General features: G+C 38.2%; 2 protein-coding genes across 2 annotated transcripts in view; one reads left to right on the forward strand and one right to left on the reverse strand.

The window, feature by feature from the left end:
* The window catches only part of LOC114350486 (protein Aster-B-like), a 39,238-nt gene extending 31,246 nt beyond the window's left edge, over positions 1-7,992 (reverse strand). The window contains exons 1-2 of the mRNA XM_028301312.1: positions 7,789-7,992; positions 5,870-5,992 (exon numbers count right to left, since the gene is read on the reverse strand). Coding sequence (XP_028157113.1) covers positions 5,870-5,992; positions 7,789-7,832 — 167 coding nt within the window. The 5' untranslated portion in view covers positions 7,833-7,992. The remainder of the gene's footprint in view (positions 1-5,869; positions 5,993-7,788) is intronic.
* Positions 7,993-8,244: 252 nt separating this feature from the next.
* Positions 8,245-11,948, forward strand: LOC114350512 (ribosome biogenesis protein BMS1 homolog). Its single transcript, XM_028301345.1, has 2 exons — positions 8,245-9,226; positions 9,406-11,948. The coding sequence occupies exons 1-2, from the start codon at positions 8,323-8,325 to the stop codon at positions 11,907-11,909; spliced, it is 3,408 nt and encodes a 1,135-aa protein (XP_028157146.1). The 5' UTR covers positions 8,245-8,322; the 3' UTR covers positions 11,910-11,948.
* The last annotated feature ends 7,699 nt before the right edge of the window (positions 11,949-19,647 follow it).

The following is a 19,647-nucleotide window of genomic DNA, read 5'->3' on the forward strand; positions in this document are numbered from 1 at the left end:
CTGGAATACAATAAAACACCTTTTTAATGAATTTTACTTAGCTAAGTCCCTAATGAAATAACTATGTAACTATTACGAGACTGGATCGAAGTTAGTCCAGTTTTTCAGACTAGCTCATACCAAGAACGGCTGTACAGCTGCAGACGACGCATGACAAACTGTGTGTTTAATGCAAGTAACTAAACATGCTGGAGTTTTAACCTATAAAATATTCTAACCGGTAGTGCCCACTATTTAATACTATGTACGTAAATAAACAATAACTGTCGAGTGCAAGTAAACAAGTAAATAAACAATGTCACGCGTAATCGACAGCAGGCAGATATCCGTCAATTAATACAATATTTAATAACCCAATTTGCAGAGATAGTAAGACAATAGGGAAATTATCGGGTAACAAACATACTCGTAATATAACCTCGATGAATACTACATACCTACATACATTTGTTTGCAGGTAAATAAATAACTTAGTAAAAGAATAGATTAGGTAGCGGGAAGGCGCTGGATGCAGGCCGCTACCAACCGTGCGATGTGGAAGTCATTGGGGGAGGCCTATGTTCAGCAGTGGACGTCCTGTGGCTGAAATGATGATGATGATGAAAAGAATAGAACGCAGCTGAGAAAATTAAACGTGGGTCGCGTACGAGTATGTACCGCGGCGGTTGCGGGTTTGAATTCCTCTGGAGTCTGGGCAAATTTTGATGAGATAGTTAAGCACAATCGGAAATGTTTCATTGATAAATCGTTTCAAGTTAGACTGTTTTTGTTTGTAAGCAGAATAAAATCAATAAAACATCAGACCCTTCGTCATTTCGTCCCGTCTCCTCTCGAGGGATCGCCGTCCCACCACCATCTGCATCCATTTGTGTAGAAACGACACTTTCTTTCAAAAATGCACTACACGATCACAAGTTCACGGCTAGCTTCGAGAGCTAGATAAAAATCACAACAAAGTAGCGGTTGGTAACCGAGTGAGTCACGGATTCTGTTGCAAAACAGCAAAAAGTGACTTGCGAAATTGGCAATGGCATTCACTTTGGAGCCTTTGTTTCGGTGCCGCAACCACAGCACCAGCAAAGGCTAGCAGTGAGAAAACTGGAGCTATTATTTACTTTAGAACTGATCAGACAGTACATAGAGCTAGAGTAACAATCGGGCATTGTATGTACTTGTAATATTATATCGGATTTGATTTTACTGCATATAAATATAGTCAGATGTGTTGACGAGACGAATTACCAACGCGATATGAATGAAACTTTAACTAAAGCTTTTTCAATTAATTTCCGATTCAGCTTTTGTTGATTATCAGGGAATTCCCCGAGGAGAAATTAGTACGGTTTGATTCAGAGCTTAATTAATTTTGATAAGTTATAATCAGATACTGAAATAAAGAGCTAAAATAATGAGAAGCTAAAGGGTCTAAGATGAGGATTGATGAATCAATCCTGTAGAGGCCCGTGAGTTTTTAACTTAGGATTATCATCATGCATTTACCGTTTTCGAAAGTTGCGTTGCCTAGAAAGAGGAACAAAACCCAATGCCAAAAGAATATTTAGTGATTGTCAAGCGTTTAGCAGTTGCTTCAAAACATGCCCTCAACGAATGTGGAAAGTACGTACCTATCTATGTAAATTTGTTTATCGTACAAACCTTCGGAATATCCGGAGGTGATCCGTGCGGAAAAACATTGTCAAACACACACCATGGACTTATGTATTACTCTTTTAGCACAACAACACAGTAAGCACTAGGCAACGTTAGGAGCCTGTCGGCAGGTCATGGGGTCAATAACGTCACAAACAAAATTGTTTTCGACTAGTTTTAAAACTAGCTGTATTCTTAGCAGAATTCTTATTGCACTTACATGTAAACTCTTCGCTTACAACCGGTGGATAGGATCTCACGGTGAGCTAGACAAACAATTAATTGTAGCAAAAGTATTGACTCTAAAATAAACGATGGTAGCTCCGTACATCTGTATATCCCGAAGGATAAGGCTGTTCATGACGTAAAAGGACTTGAAGATGAAAGCATTGGAACCCATCAGTCAAATCCATTAACATTATGTTGTGTAATAAAAGATATCTTGTTTACAATAGTTTTGACTTCCATGTTTTTGATCGCCAGCTCTCTGATAAGGACTAAGGCATCTATGGCAGACTAAATACCTTGAGGGCGAAGCCGCGGTAAAATCTAGTTAAATAAATAAATAAATAAACCAGAAATATTCTGCAACAATCAGTACAGTAGCGAAACAAAGGTTACCTCTGTACCTAACGTCTACGTATGAGTAATTTGTTTTTAATTGACTTGTAGATAAACTCTGGAACGATATTTCTTTGTGTTCGTTAGGAACATAATGGCACGTCGTAAATAGTGTTTATTTATTTGTCACATTGGTTTTAGCAACCATGATAATGATTCTAAGCTAGCAGCAGATAGTTGGCATTACAAAAATTTAAAACCATTGTTAAAATCAATATTAATTAAAGGCTAGTCTCTCAGAAAAGGTTGGCTGTTGATGACAATTAAGTTTCGGAGATACATACTAGAACATACCGAGCATGACATTATTCATAGCTGTTTAAAAAATTGGCGACAGCTTTTACAGATAAAATAGGACAGACAATAGGCAGAACACTTGCGGTAAGATATGGAACACAATCAGCGAAAGTTCCTGGCTCATCTGGTTTTTACAGCCAGCTTTAATGACAGTTTAACTTTCCCCCGGGACAATCTTGATCTTCACTGTTTGGGTTTTTATTGGCGGTCAAGCTGTAGATCCTGGCTGCACTACATATGAGTTGAAGCGGCGGGAACGAGTGGTAGGAATAGTCTAGTCCCAGCTTCATTTCAATAAGCCTCGAGTTCAAAGAAATAATTACAAATATTGGATGGATTCACAAAGCCTGACTTTACATTTCAATCTGCATTCATTCTTAAAAATTTGACTACATTTGAGGTAAACGTAAAACACATTAATTATGCAAATAAGCTACAAAATTGTGTAATGTATTTAACAATCATTACGCCATACATCACACAAGCCATAACATCATTAATATGTAAAAATAATAGGCCCTTTGGATGTTTGAATTAAACTAACCCACTTACTTCAAAATGAGCACTCTCCACATGGAGTCCCACTGGGAATAGAAAACCTGGTATTTGTCTACGTTCATAATTAACCACACGTTTAATTGAAAGTCATATTAACACACAAATAGCACACCCGATACGAACAACCGCAAATGATAAGATAGGGTAGATAATCCTTTTACTATGCCGTTTGTACATATACAGATATAAGAAAGAAAGTATAGAAAACAAATAAACAAAAGACAAGCACCAATTAAAGAGTATACAACTAGATCTTACAACAATGAAGGATTTAAGAGTTCTGAAATTACCGTTTTTATGTTACTTGTGTGATACGAATGCTTCGCGTTTGCGTGTTGGAGAAGATAGTAGGGCTATCGCATACTAGATACGTTGTTTATTAATTATTTATTACAAGTCGATGCCACTGGCTGGCACCTCAGGGTTATGCGTTCGAGTAGGTTAAGTAAGAGATGACATGGAAGGCAGATCGTAACTAAGGTCACTTTCAACAGAATTCAAATGATAAGTAGGTCCTAACAGTAGCAGAAATATAGCTACAGGAGTTTACAGGACTGTCTCAGTATGAGTTTTAACTTTAATCACAAATAGTAAGTAGGCACTTATATTGCATCTTCTGTCCTGATAGGAGAACCATTCTATAATTATGGCCTTTTTTGATGGATATCATCCTTTGGATTGGATCTACGCAACAATTAAAATTGTTAAGTTTTTAAGGTGTGCGTTTAAGAGCAAAGGCTCTACCGACGAAGAAGCGTTCCACTTATCTAACTTCCTTGATTAAAATTTTTAAGGTAGGAATTGTCCAGTAACCACTGTGCATTGCAGGCCCTAAAGAATCATTTTATGTATACACATTTAGGGCACGTGTCAAACAACAATATGTCCTACCTATTTCTTATCTGTTGTATTCTGAACTCAAGACCGTATCTTTTCCTTTATTTAATTAATCCAATAAATAATTACTTATATGTAGGTATAGTTATCTCTACTTTTATTCCATGTGGGCATTAGTTCCCTACGTAATGGTTAGGTAATATCTAACTCTGATGAAGGCAACAACCCTATCATCAGCAGCTCCGAGTAAACAATAGTTAACGCGTGTTAACTATAATTATGCGTATGCTACTTCATCTTTGTTAAAGTGCATGCATAATATCTGGCTGCACTGTCACTGCACGTACGCGCTGACTGGTCTATAAATAAACATTACTCGATTTTTAAATATTGCTTATAGTAAACAAAATCATTCATCCGACCGATTTCGGGCATGGCGACCACTTCAACTCCTGTCTTGGCGGCACTGGTGCCTCCGAAGATGGCTTGACGTAGCCCATCTTCGCGGCAAACCCCCTCGCACATTGAGGGCATCTATCTGAGTACGCCGCCAACATAGTTATAGTGAATGGCGGCAGATGGACGGGCCTTTAAGTCATCGTAAGTAGGTAAACAAAATATCAATATTATGAACAATGAGATTTACCAAATCAAGACTATGGTAGATCGTAAGACCTGGCACCAGAACACGGACGAAATTGATTACTCTCATTTAGATGAGGGCTACATATTGCTGGTACCTCTTTTAAGCAGGGATCTTAGGATCTTTAGGACCCTAGAACCCTTCCATGTAAAGCCTACAGCGACGCTCAGTCGTATCGAACGATGTTGAGCAATGAACCATACACAAAGGTTGTCAATTAACCTTTCCATTTACTGCAGGCACACTTGATTTAGGTACGCATGTGTCCCTATGACCGCAAAAGTCGAATTAATCTTTAACATATTATGATCAAGCCTGCTTTAGGATTGGGAAGAAATCACAGGCTGGAGAATAGTCATATTTGAGTGTTGTGATAAATACAGGCGTCGTCCGTCGGCCAAATCATGAAGTGCCGGTGTTTCACGATTTTCCCGGGCCCTTCATGATGTGGCCATTTCAACGATCGTCCGACGACATAGGTACAGGCTTTAGTGTCATTGTTTTTAACGGCCATCCTGGGACGCACGTTAATTTTATCGCCGAGCACATAAATTGTACGAGTTTAAATGATTTGGATTACTCTAATTAATCCATCCAAGGTTTTTTCAATTAATATTCGTGAATCGTAATGCGAGTAGTACACGTACAAAGCGACGCACGTAATGTGTCAAATGTAGAGCAATAAAAGCGGTAAAAATTATAATGGCCAATTAAAATGTAGTAGACGAAAAGTTTAGCTCTCAGCTCTTGCATTGTAGCAACATTCTGGTAGGTATGTGTTACATAAGGCGGCCACGACGAATTTCGTGACTTTAGTAACAAAAATCTAAATTTTAAGCCAGATGTACTCTATTAGCACACGTATCGCGTTATGAATCAGAGGTGGAATTGTGTAAAGCAATCTTTATCATTTAACAGTTCATAACGTACGATTATTCTGTCAAACGCTTTGTTTAACTGACTCTATCGTACGTTATGAACTGTCGAATGATTACGATTGCTTTACACAATTGCACCTCTGAACTTAGATGCATCGAAAGGTTTTGATTTACAGGAACACTTTATTCAAGTCGCCATTATTCAGTTCCTAGGACACTTTGGACACGCGGGTGTCCAGTAAGGACACTCAAATAATGTCATATGTTTGAGTGCGCCATGCGCCCGCCCGCGCATCCTGGCCAAGCATATTTGTTAACCATTTATTACTACTGTATAAAAATTATATGGTATTTTTTGAAATAAAATAAATTGCAAGTAGCTCACCTGGTTTCCTGTATAATTTGGTTGGCGTGCTGTGTGATGACTCCAGAGAAAGTGAGGGCTTGACTGATGCTCTGCCCGATGGCGTCTTGAGACGAGATCACCAGATTCTCAACTGATTTTCTCCTGAACATGAGAATAATACAAAACATAGAATTTTAGCAAATTGTAGACAGAAGATAGTTTTAACACTACAGTACACGCGCCCCTTTTTTTACACCAATACACGCGCGGCCTACTCTGGTAAGCCAATTTAAAATCACTGTAAATCAGTTTGTAAGCAATTTATGAATAAAATTACTATGTAAATAATAAAAGTGTTTATTATAGTTCTTTTATAATCAAAGTTTCTTTAAAATACTATTTGGGATCAAACATTATAAACGGATTTAAAATTTGTAAATTTTTTGGACCAAAATTGCACTCTGAAATCCATGTTAGCAAAAAAATTATTTACTGAAAAAATATGATTTGTTTTTTATCTTTCATAGTATTCAAGACTTTCTACTACCTGGTACATGGGGTAAAATCATTTTTTGCAAGTTTTCCATATTTTTTTTGTCGAGTGATTTCGGGCTTTTGAGTAGACCCGCAGTTTTGACGTCCAATTTTAGAAAAATGTGCAGACGCTAGCGACCAAAGCTTTACTGGCTTATTGACAAATTTAGTAAACGAGGCTTTCCTGGAATGCCAGCTCTCTGGCGCAAGTTATTAAAAAGTTACAACGTAAAATGTTACCCTGGTCTACTATAGTAGGCCACGCGTGTACTCTAGTGTTAATAAAATAAACCTTATGTGTTCCTTTTCTTTCTGTTCTTTTTGTGTGGTGTGCAATAAAGAGAATTTATTATTATTATGTGCATTTATGATGACACTATGTATATCAAGTCAAATCTAATAGTTTCTTGAGTATATAGGCCCTTTCCAGAGCTCTTATTATACACATCCAAAAATAGGTAAGCATACTGTCATTGAAGATAAGCAAATATAAAGAAAAAGTTATGTTTCACATTAGGTTTATATTAACTCAAGTCCCTGCTTATCCACGAAAATGATTTTTACATGAAATTATTTATCAATTTAATCAAATTAATGTTTATTTGCATCCATAGTTTAGCATTGTAATAATACATAGCCACGCTGACCTCACTGCTTGATTTACATTACAACAGAAGCTTTATGCATCAATTACAATTATTGCATTACTTATTTTACTAAACCATAATTTTATACTGGTTCAAAGTATTAGAAATAATTATTTATTTAAAACTTGCAAAACAAAACCACTTTATTGATAAATGAAATTATTTTGCATTCTGTATAAATAACAAAAACTGCAAAATCAGGCAATACAAAAAGTAAATGCTATAGACATGGATTAAGTGTTATAATAGTAGCTTATTACAAGATAAACTGATTAATAAAGTAAAACTAATCAATAGCTAATGGTGATTGGCATACACACACTTTGATATTTTTCCCACAATTTAAAACACACTAATTGTTATGAACTGTTAAGGCCAAAGTTATTTATTTGTAACTGTGGGCGGGTACAAATGTTATGTTTATCAGAAGTCGGGTAATTTTCTAATTGGATACATCTAAGTCAAGCATGAAATGTGTTGATGTAAACAACACCCAAAATTAAAAGAAGTGTTTGTAGCCAGCAAAGTTTCGGCGCAAATAGAGCGAAATAACAAAAACTACGCTAACTATTTGTCTTTCACTGCTCGCCTCGCAGTCCCAGACTTTATTTAGTGCATTGACCCCTTCGGAGTAAACTTAATTATTTCATCTAGTTAACAACTAGATCACCTCTTATCTGCTAACAGATAAAACAAACAAGTGTTTTGCACCGTCTACGTATAAACAGAGCGAGGTGATCACTCTATAATTAGTAGAAATGCGTCAATAATACTAACATGGAAATTGTGATGTTGCGGCTGTCCAATTCGGAGGTGCCCATAGTTTCAGCGGTGTCTTCTAATTCACGTTCACGGTAGGCACACGCGAGTGGTCATTAGCTGACCTGTTTTTTGCTATCATCATCCAAATAAAGGATTTTTTGCACAAAATTACAAAGAAATGAGATTGATTTTGATTCGGTGGACATTAGCGACTGACAGTTGGCGTTTGGGATTGCCATCAGTAAAAAATATTTTTTCATGGTGAACTCAGGCTAGGCTCTAAGTTTAGCAAAAACAAAACGGAATTATAGGTAAAACAGTTCGGTTTCAATGCCGTGAAAGAAAATTAAAAATTGTACTTTTGACAATCAGATCAGCTGTCACTGTCACTGTCAACACCACGTGAGGCCGTAAGGATACTATCCGAAGCCGTTAAACCTGTTAGGAAAAAAAAAACAACACCACGTGAGAGAATTTTGTTTTGCGTGGTGGTTTTACGTTTACAGACTCGTTTTTTATAATGCAAATACAATATTAATGAATTAAATAATGGCAGACGAAAGTGCATTTGATAAGAAGAAAGCCCACCGGGCAAAGCGAGCCGGAAGAAAGGCAGACAAAAAGAAAAAGAAGAACCAAATCGATACATCTAACCTAAGTGCTCGTCAAAGAAATCCGAAAGCTTTTGCTATCCAGTCGGCAGTTCGTGCTGAGCGACAGTTCCGCCGCAGAGAAGATGTCATCGCCAAGAAGCAGCACATCCCGCAGGTGGACAAGACCCCGCTGGAACCTCCTCCCATCATCGTCGCCGTGGTCGGGCCTCCTCGCGTCGGGAAGACAACCCTCATCAACAATCTCATCAAAAGCTTCATCAAGACGAATGTCACCAGCACCAACGGGCCAATAACCATCGTCACGTCGAAGAAGCGCCGGATTACTCTGATCGAGTGCAACAACGACATAAACTCGATGATTGATATCGCGAAGTGCGCCGATCTTGTTCTGCTCCTCTGCGACGCTAGTTTCGGCTTCGAAATGGAAATCTTCGAGTTCCTCAACATCTGCCAAGTGCATGGAATGCCAAAGATCATGGGTGTGCTCACCCATCTTGATATGATAAAGAATGCTAAAACATTAAAAATGACTAAGAAAACTCTGAAGCACAGATTCTGGACTGAAGTCTACCAAGGAGCTAAGCTGTTTTATTTGTCTGGTATTGTCCATGGGGAATATCTACGAAATGAAATCAAGAATCTGGCAAGGTTTATCTCCGTGATGAAGTTCCGACCGCTGAGCTGGCGAATGACTCATTCCTATGTGCTTGCGGACAGAATGGAAGATGCTACTAACCAGGAGACCATAAGAAAAGATCCCAAAGTCAACAGAGATGTCATTCTGTATGGATATGTGAGAGGGGTGCCTCTTATGAAAGAAACTATGGTGCACATAGCTGGTAAGTAAACAGTTGAACATAATAACTATACAATGAATTTTAAAAGGATTCTTTCAAAATGTAAACTATTTATTAACTGTAGGAAAAATAATAGCTGAGATTGTGTTTCAAAGTCTGGGTTTTGCATTGGTGTATCATGTTTAATTAATTATTTTAATCATTCTCTTTTAATATTTCAGGTGTTGGAGATATGAAAGTCGGTGAACTTTCATACTTACCTGATCCATGTCCATTGCCGAGCAGTGAGAAGAAACGACACCTGATGGAACGAGAAAGGCAGATTTATGCCCCCTTCTCTGGAGTAGGAGGCATTGTCTATGACAAAGATGCAGTTTACATTGAACTCCAGGGATCCCACTCCCACAAGCAAGAGGATGAAGAGACTAATGAGAAGAAGGCACTGCTTAAAAATGTAGTTGAAACAACAGAAACTATTGATGAACAAATGCAGGAGTCCGGTTTCAAACTATTCAGTGGTGGAGCCGTTATTTACCCTGACATGTTGAAGAATGATGAGTACTTACAACAGAACAAAAAGAATCAGCCAGAAAGTTCAGATGATTCGGATTCTGAAGAAGAGGGCTCAGACTCTGAACACGACAGTGGTATTGATCAAAGTGAGAAAGAAGCTGGCAAAGCTGATAAAATGCCCTGGGACAACTCGGGAGAAGAAGGCGAAGACAAAGATGATGATGATGACAAAGACAGTAAATCTCAAAGTGAAAATGAAGACTCAGAAAATGAGCAAGATTTTGGGAATAAATGGAAAGAAAAATTGGGTGAAAAAGCCACTGAGGCATATTTTGAAAGACAGAAAACTTCAAGAAACATTATGAAACTAGTCTATGGAGAATTTGAGATTGGAAATAAAACTAAAGAGCAGAAAGAAGTGTCTGATGATGAAAGTGATGAAGAAGAAATTGGTGGTCTGTTTAAAAAAGTAACAGCAACTCAGAAAAAGAAACTGAAGGAAAAAGAAAGGCTGGATATGGATGAATGCTCATTCTTTTATTCATTGGATAAGCCAAATATACGAGATTGGAGTACAGATGCCAATAAACAATACTTGATAAATAGTTTTGTCACTGGCAAAAGATCAGCAGATGAAGATGCGTCAGAACTTCTTAAACTTGATGACGCCAGTGACGGGGACGATGAAGAGTTATTTGGTGACTTTGAAGATTTAGAGACAGGAGAAAAACATTCGGCGGAAGATAAAGAGAAAACTTCAGATACAGAAGTGGAAACAGGCACAAAGCGTAAGGCTGAACCAACTAAATCTGAAATCCTTGATAAAAAGATGAAGTTGAAAGCCAAGTTTGATGCAGAGTATGACAACCCTGATGATCACAGAATCAAAGGTGATCATTCTTACTACGAAAATTTAAAAGCAGAAGCTTTGAAACAGTCAGAACTTAATAAGTCGGTATTTGAAAATCTTGATGAAGGATTGAGGATAGAAGTAGAAGGTTTCCGGCCTGGTTTGTATGTGAGAATGATGTTCAAGAATGTCCCTTCTGAATTTGTAACCAATTTTGACTCAAGCTATCCAATACTCATTGGATCTTTGAATATGGCTGAACAAAATATTGGTTTTGTTTCTTGTAAAGTCAAAAAGCACAGGTGGTATAAAAAGATCTTAAAAACCAATGACCCCCTTATAATTTCTTTAGGTTGGCGTCGATTCCAAACACTTCCGATTTATTCAAAGATTGAAGATGACTTGAAGTGTAGATATTTGAAATACACACCAGAGCATGTCACCTGTAACATGCATTTTTATGGGCCTGTTACTCCACAGAACACTGGGTTCCTAGCGTTGCAAACTGTGAATAACAACTCAAGTGAAATCAAGAAATTAGGATTTAGAATAGCTGCTACAGGCAGTGTCAATGAGATCAACAAATCAACACAGATAGTAAAGAAACTGAAGTTGGTAGGCACACCTCTGAAAATTTACAAGAAGACTGCTTTCATTCAAGACATGTTCACTAGCACTCTAGAAGTAGCAAAATTCGAAGGAGCGAGGATAAAAACGGTATCCGGAATCAGAGGGCAAATTAAAAAAGCCCTGAATAAACCTGAAGGCGCATTCCGAGCGACATTTGAAGACAAAATTCTTATGAGTGACATTATTTTCTGTCGGACGTGGTTCAAAGTGGACGTCACTAAATTTTACGCTCCAGTCGTCAATTTATTGTTACCTGTCGGAGACAAAAACGCTTGGCAGGGCATGAAGACTAAGGGGCAGTTGAAGAGAGAACGCAATATCAAGAGTGACGCAAACACGGATTCAATGTACACAGAGATAAAAAGGGAACAGAAAGTGTTCAAGCCTTTGGTGATACCCAAAGAGCTGCAGAAAGGATTGCCATACAAATTCAAGCCAAAAGAGAAGAGTACGACACTTTCCGGCAACAATCCTAAAGACCAGTTGAAGAACAGGATAGCTGTAATCAAGAATCCATACGAGCAGAAGGTTTCTAACGTAATGAAGATGATCAAGACTAATTTCGAAAAGAAAAAGGAAGTTCAGAAGGAAGCCACACAAGAAAGGCTGAGCAAACACAAGAAACAGATGGAGGCTGAGGAGTGGCGTCGGCTGAAGAGGCAAAAAGAACTGAAAAAGAAGATTTGCAGACAGCTAAGCAAAATGGGTAATAAGAAGAAACCTCAGATGTAGAAGTGTTTGTAGATAGGATAATAATCTTAATAAAAATTGTATAAAATTACCTACTACGGAATTTCATTTACTTTTTTCTGAAAATACAACAAAGAGGATTCTGTCGCGGATAAATACAGAATAGATTGTCTTATTAGCTCCACAAGATAACATTTCCCACACAGCACCTAGCAAGGAGGAAAAATAAAACAAAGCGTATCGTGTAAATTGTATTTACCTCTTATCATTATGCATAACGTATGTCGTCATCGCACATCTGATAAATATTTTTACAAAGGTTACACAGTAGTTCAGATTACATTGGTCAAAATAATCACTGTCTAGTTTAACAATTTCGATTTCAGACATGACAAAAGCCCCTGTACCACAAGGGAACACCCGTATATTGCGCTAGTCGAGGGCCGAAGCGACTCGTGACACAGAAAGCTTCTCCCATAGACAAAGCAACATTCACTTTTGGTTATATCGAAGCAAGATTTGGATTGGCGATCAGTTCCTAGCTAGTCACGCGCCATCTTAGTTACGTGCGCGTGAGCAGCGAGCAGTGGCTTCGGGCCGAAGTTGCTTTGTCCGCGGGCAGTGGAATGCAGCCGCAAGTGGCGACAGGCCGCGGCCGGGGCGCGAGCAGTACAAACTCTCATACTCCTATTCCAAGCTATGCAACACATTTATGCAAAATTATATACATTCGAAATTTCACTAATCTATTTTACATTAATTTCTTAATGTGGGGGTAACTTAACTCTTTGGTAGCGCGAGCCACTGGGACTACGACGTGGAAAAATATCTCGATTTGTTCGACACAGGCTTCGGCTCATGAACATCGAATGTGGAATGTTATGGAGATACAAAACTATTCTAGTTATTGTTCTTACCGCGCCCGTCGCGCCGAGCGCTTGGCACTTGGGAGCTCCTCACGGAATACTGTCGAGGGAACCGGGACATCGCTACTCTACATCCGATCGTACAGAACGTAGCTACATCCGAAAGCTATACACTAACAAATAACTAAATAACCATCCCGTAAACGTATCATACTCGCATTTATAAAATTTTATGTAGTCGCTATATATAATTTTACTTCATAGTGAAACGATTGATGTGTATAAATGATATTGTGAGCGCCGGGCCCCGGCCGGCCCTGGCTGAGCCCCCGGCACTGGCAGTTAGTACAAAAGTGAACCTTGAATACACAATGCTCGGATCTGCACCGGCCGGGGCTCGGTCGCGGGCGCGGGGCCCCGAAGACACCCGGCTTGACGCTTTCTTTAGCCACAACGACGCACGATAAATATATTATTTATGATTAATTTAAATACATTGAATAATTTTGATATAAAATTTGGAAAACCGCGTGATCCGACCGATCCCCGCTGTCGGTTACGATTCAAAAATTAAATATTAATTTTCAAATTCACACCGGCGGCCACACGATATCTTCCCTATTTTATTAATACTGTTACGCATACACACTATACACCACAACTCACGGGCCCTACTCGTCGTATCGCAGCCACTTCAGCGACGTCGGCGACGAACACCAATATGAGGTAATATTCCAACCGAATTAGGACATGTATGGACAAGTGTTACTAATAAGTAATAACTTAATAAATAATAAGTCCTAGTTTAATAAATAAAGCATTAAAATAATAAAATTAACAATCTAGTCGTTTGAACACATCCTAGCTAAATATTGCTACATTCATTAACTACACATGATAGAAACGCTATATCATAGAAACCATATTTACAATATATTCGCTACCAATAAAGATTTCACAAAATTAAAATCGGTTAGCTATACAATTTTTATATTTCATTAACTATTGAAGACTTAGTTCAGCGGTACGCGGTCAGAACATATTGTTTTCATTGCAAGCAGATATCACGATTTCATTAAGTCTTTACAAAACAGCAATACCTTCTTACACAGATAATAATGTTTGAAAGACACAAATTATGCAGTACTTGTTTTTTGGAGTAATTTCTCCGATCGTACACCGCTGTTGAACTGAAAATCGTGAGCATTCCATGTTGCACAACCTTGTGATAACACTAATAACTTAATTTATTGTACGATCTTATCGACCGCAATTATTTGTATCAGATATCTATAATAAAAATAAATTGAAATTAGTTCCCGATTGTAATTTCCGTTAACAATGAATGATGACAAGTATCGTGCAACGTGAGACGATCACTCGACTTAATTATTTGTATACGTTTTAACAAAAATATACCTAGCTACGTCTCAGTTTATGCTTTCCGCTATAAAGTAGTTTAATAAAATAGAAGATTACAAAACAATGCCGTCAACACTGTACATAAGACTAGTATGTGTGCTCTTCACCGCCAACCGTACGTACTCACGTACCCACACAAACAAACAACAAGCGATAAAGCGTATTGCGACTATTAGTAACTTCGTATTAATATTACTTTGTATTGTGATTGTACGTTAACGTTTAATACCTTTCGTTACTTATTATAATCGTGTTCACTAAGCGCGAACACGGACCGACATGAGAGGCACACAATCATCTACGTAAAGCTATGTATATACACGCCTCGCGAGGCACTTGTGGCCGCAGCGCTATCGAGGACCGGTACAAAAATACGACAACAGCTCGCCCGAATGTCCGATTCAAGTTCGTCGCGAAATCGTAACTCTAACCGACTCACTCCATAGTCAGGGAACGCACGCGCAGCGATACGGAAACAACGAAACGTAAGCATAGTAACAGAGTATATCAAGTTTAGAATAAAGTTATTTTGACAGATTGCGACGTGAGTAGCTGACTATGAAATCAGCCTTAAATATATTAGTTAAATGTAACTAATATTTGGCATCAGAGTATGATTATGATCGATTAGTTATACCGCATCATGTGAATATTCATATGAAGGAATTGAGCAGACAATTTAAAATTTATAGTAATTCATAAGAACATAGCACTTTTTGTAACACATAAGAATATTTTAAAAGAATAGTAAAATTCTATAACGTATAGAAACAATCATCTGTATATTCACATAGACGCGGCGTCGCAGTACATACTTACATATTTCGTAATAATAAATACTGGAATACATGTTAAGTACATAGTAAAACTACCGCATCAGAGCACTTTGTTATTTATATCGATATATCAAGCATAACTTCGCTACAACTGTATATTTTATTAATAGTCAATATACACAATTAGTGAAAACTTTATTGTATTAACAACACTTATTATTTTAGCACGGCAACACTTCTTTATAAAAGTTTATAACATTTGCAGTTCATCAATCTGGAAATTTGTATTAGCTATTTCTAAACGGAAAACGTAATGCGTTCTTTCAAATTCATCGACAATTCTATTGTAATGTTGCCATGTTAAAAATTATAGGGAATAACCACAGACACTGCCGCCATGCCGATTCACTTCGGCATATCTCCAAACGTATGCATAAATATGCAGCCGGTACAATGTCTAAACATGCGAGAGTTCAAGGCAACCGTAACAAGGAATAAATAATTTTTATATGAAGATGATGAATAACAATGACTTTTATCATCATCTTTGACTATTTCGACGGTGGAGAAGTCAAACTGTATATTTTGATTCGCGTCAATAAATTATCGTTTGAACTTTTTTGATCGATTTAAATTGCAATCAAAGGCAACAATTCATGGATTCAAATAAAATTAATACAGTTTATCGCGTGGTATCGGCCAAACAAATGCAAATATCAACTTTCAGACTCGCTCCCTTCGTCGCGATCGCGTATCACTCGGGACAAGTTTGGAAGTTTCGCGAGGGATCGTTTTCGGCGGGTGTAGGCGTCACAGCGCGCGCTCGGGCGGCGGCGGCGGCGCCTAGTTGATGGCGTGGTGTCAGGACGGCTGCGCGTGCGCCGGCCGCGCCGCGCGCTCCGTGCCTGCCGCCAGTAGGTTGCTGAACTCCACTTCAAGGATTTGTCGCGCCTGGGGAACAAGCAACCGAATTGTTGAATAAAGACATATTAAGCCACGTAAAGCCCGGTCCGTGAGCACGTAGAATTTTGTCCATTGACCCCAAGCTACCCATCCTTATCGCTCGCGCGTAAATATATTGCTATCGCGACTGTGCGACGGGCGCCCGCGGTCAGCGTGCGAGCGCGACAGCAACATAATTACGCGCGAGCGATAAGGATGGGTAGCTTGGGGTCATTGGACAAAATTCTACGTGCTCGCAGACCGCAGACCAGACTATAGTAGCAACTGTCAAAGATCAATTTGTTGAACGGTAGCTGCTGTATCACATTGTTGGAGGATTGCTAAGCAAGGAAAGAAGGCAGCTTCGAACCGCGGTTTCGACAGCGTGTTTAGGTTCGTCACAGAAAGACATTATCACACGCATGTTGCTCTTCCAAAAGCTTGGATAGAAAATATCTTGTTCTTTTTCAAGATCTCAGCTGTTTATAAAACAAAATAGCTTTCCTCTGTCTGTCCCTACGTACTCGTATGCTTAAATCTTTAAAACTGCGCAACGAATTTTGATGCGAATTGTAAAACATGCATATTAAAGAAGAAATTCCATTGCAACCGTGCGAAGCAAGGGCAGGCCGCTAGTTGGAGAATAAAACGTGTCTCATTCGAGAAATACAGTATAAGGCTAGCTTTTGTTTTGGTAGTGCTCTGGTCGCGTGCTAAAACTTTTGAAGTATAACTTTAAGAGCGTNAACACACGTTGCTACATTCAGCATCAGCGCTTTAGCCGCTTTTTAGAATGTCTATTCTCATAAAGGATCATTCTCCAGATGAGAAGGGCTTCCCTTAATCCTTATGTACTCAGGGCCCCTAGTAGATTGTAGACGGCCCTAGGTAGAGTCGCTAAAACGCTAGATTCTGATACCGATTCCGAACAAAATCGCGACGCTTCATCGATACGGTCGCAAAATCGCCGATCGCCGATGCTAATAGTTACATGTCTGCTATGGCCCTTAAGGCTATTCGTTACAATGGAAAGTTTGGATCTATAACTTGCCAAAAGTGGAACAAGAAAACCCATTTTTGGTGGAAATAGAGTTTCGAGAGCGTAGATTCGATTAGCTAAGTTTTCAACNATTATAAGTTAAAATATTTGCAACGACCAATCTACAGTGTAGCTACCATGAGTTCACGTTAGGTGTGCTCGCTAGCGAGTACGTCAAAAATCTCTATGAAGATTTTGTTTCTTGAAAGTAGCCGCTAGGGGCGCTGCACAATATGTCATACAATCAATGTAATTTTTTTACGCAGTCGCTAGCGAGCACACCTAACGTAAACTCATGGTAAGCACACTGCATGAGCGAGTATTGACACAATCGACTACCAGTGATAGATGAACGTACAAACGCTACACACTGTTGTATCTTCTGCAGTTGTAATAGGGTTGATTTCGCAACAAAAATGTAGAGTCTGATGTTACAATGCCCTATTAGACTTGAATAGCCTCCGTGTGTGCTAAACTTCAATGAGTGCCCACTACCCTCCATTTGTATTGTGAATAATTTACCCCCTATTATTCTCCAGCTTCGATCCTAATTTGAACGCCGTCAAATCTAGCGTTTGCGTACAGTTAGTAATGTTACTGAAAATGTTTCATGTTCCTCTAGTCGACAGCATATCAGACTAGAATTTAATTGAAAATCCCCACATATTGTAATATGACATTGAATATAATAAACCCTTTGGACTTAATATAAATATTCAATTAATAAGGCAAACCCTTTAGTTTGTGAATTATTATTGAAACAAAAATTTAACTGACTGCAAAAAGCACAAAGGTTTATCAGGCAGGAATGTGACCGAATGAACACCGAGTCAACTCTTTCAATACGCAGAACCTATACCAGCAATTTTTAACTGCATTTAATCTGCCATCATAACATATCACTATATCACAACAGCAATGGACACGTGCGCATTATTTCCATACAAATTACATAACTAATGTCATTACTTCGTAGGTGGTTCGACCGCAAGTGTCGCGGCCTCGAATTACAAAAACCACGGAACCGGAGCTCTTTAATTAGCAGCTCCACAGCTTAACAAGATACCTCACACTGACGTACAGCAGCGAACGGGAATGGACTGTATCATGCCTGAAAAAAGGTGCTATTTCTGTCGGCGAAGGGTGGGTACTAGTAAAAACGTTAATCTTTACATAGGACGAGTTTTTAGTTCAGTTGGTGACTAGGTTTGGTTTTTGTCCCGGTGGAACTCGAAAACGAAGAAGTTTGAATATAAAGTACAGGATTAGATTAATAAAGCCTACAGGATGAGATTATTAAATTATATGGTAATAACTCAGTGAAATTTGACTTTTTAGAACTAAATTATGTACCTACGAGTAACTTTTCAATGTAAGGAACTTTCATGTTGATATAAACATGTATCAACTCATGCTGTTTGTTTCCTTAATAAAGAAAAATAAAATAAAATAGAATAAACTTGAAGAACTTTAGCACAACTGAAAAAAGACGATGCTGTTCAATCATCTTTTTTCTCTACATCAATTGTTTGTTGCAAATTCTCTTTGTTCAAAAGGAGGCACCTAATTTCATACTTGCATCCTCTTTTGTTATCCAAACATCGTATTGTGTAAAGACCGCTGTACTTACAGTTGACATCAACTCTGCCAGTTACCAATTAACGCTTTCTTTATCTCGAACGTTCCATTTCATTTGATGCACTGACATTGTGATTTTAAATGATAGCAATTAGCCTGTGATGGGCACTAACCCCGTTACTACGCTAAGTGAATTCCCCTTTTTGTTTCTGTAGATGGCAGATAACAAAGTTACTGGTTAGTGACGACACCAGACACGTTTATTATAATTCCATTTTCTAAGTAAGTTTTATCCAGGATCTTTAACATCAGTTTTAAGTGTTTGAGGAGTTTGGTAATATTATTTTTGGAAGTTCCTCTTATTTGATCCCTTATGGGATCACTTCACGGAAATGATCCCATAATGATCATGTAATAAAATAAATTTAATCATAGTAAGCCAAAAATTCAGTGATCGCTAATTATTTTCAGTCAGAAAATATCGAGAATGTATTTCTACTGCAGTTTTATTTTTGAATTCGACTGATGTTGTGTTAGTACAATTCTTTTAAAGCTACGCAAATTATAACCTGCAACCTAAAAACCTGCAGAAGGAAAGAGATGTAGAAGGAATAAGGCTGTACATCCTAACTGGTTCTTTTGAATACTCATGGATGACTGGATTGACTGGGTTGACAATAAAAATGTCAATTTCTGTTATTGAGAGTAACATGATCTTCAATATTAAAGTATTTTATGAAAAATCTTTACTTAGGCCTCTAAATAAGAGACTATGGAAATCTTTATGAAACAAAGTTTATGGTCCTATTACATTTTTCAGATCTCTAGCTACGAGTGCGCTTTGCAGAGCCATATCGTAGTAATAATTTGCATTTACTGTTTTGGCACTCAGCGACGAATACACCAGGGGTCTAATTCTGGCACCGGACTTTATCTCGTGCTTCTATGTCGTCGCTAAGTTTTTATTGAGGTCAAACTTCTTATAGTCCACGCCAATATTTAAACATTGCGATGTTCGTAATAAGATTCTAATAAAATAAAGGTGAACTTAAAATTACACCTATTTGGAATCAAAACTACAGCATAGACTAACTTTATTAGCCTTCTTTGTTTTCAAGACTGCTAATGTCTATTGATGCGGACTGTACGAGATTCGA

Source organism: Ostrinia furnacalis, unplaced genomic scaffold (assembly GCF_004193835.3).
Source record: "Ostrinia furnacalis isolate ACB-3 unplaced genomic scaffold, ASM419383v2 OfSCF0912, whole genome shotgun sequence".
Lineage (NCBI taxonomy): Eukaryota > Metazoa > Arthropoda > Insecta > Lepidoptera > Crambidae > Ostrinia > Ostrinia furnacalis.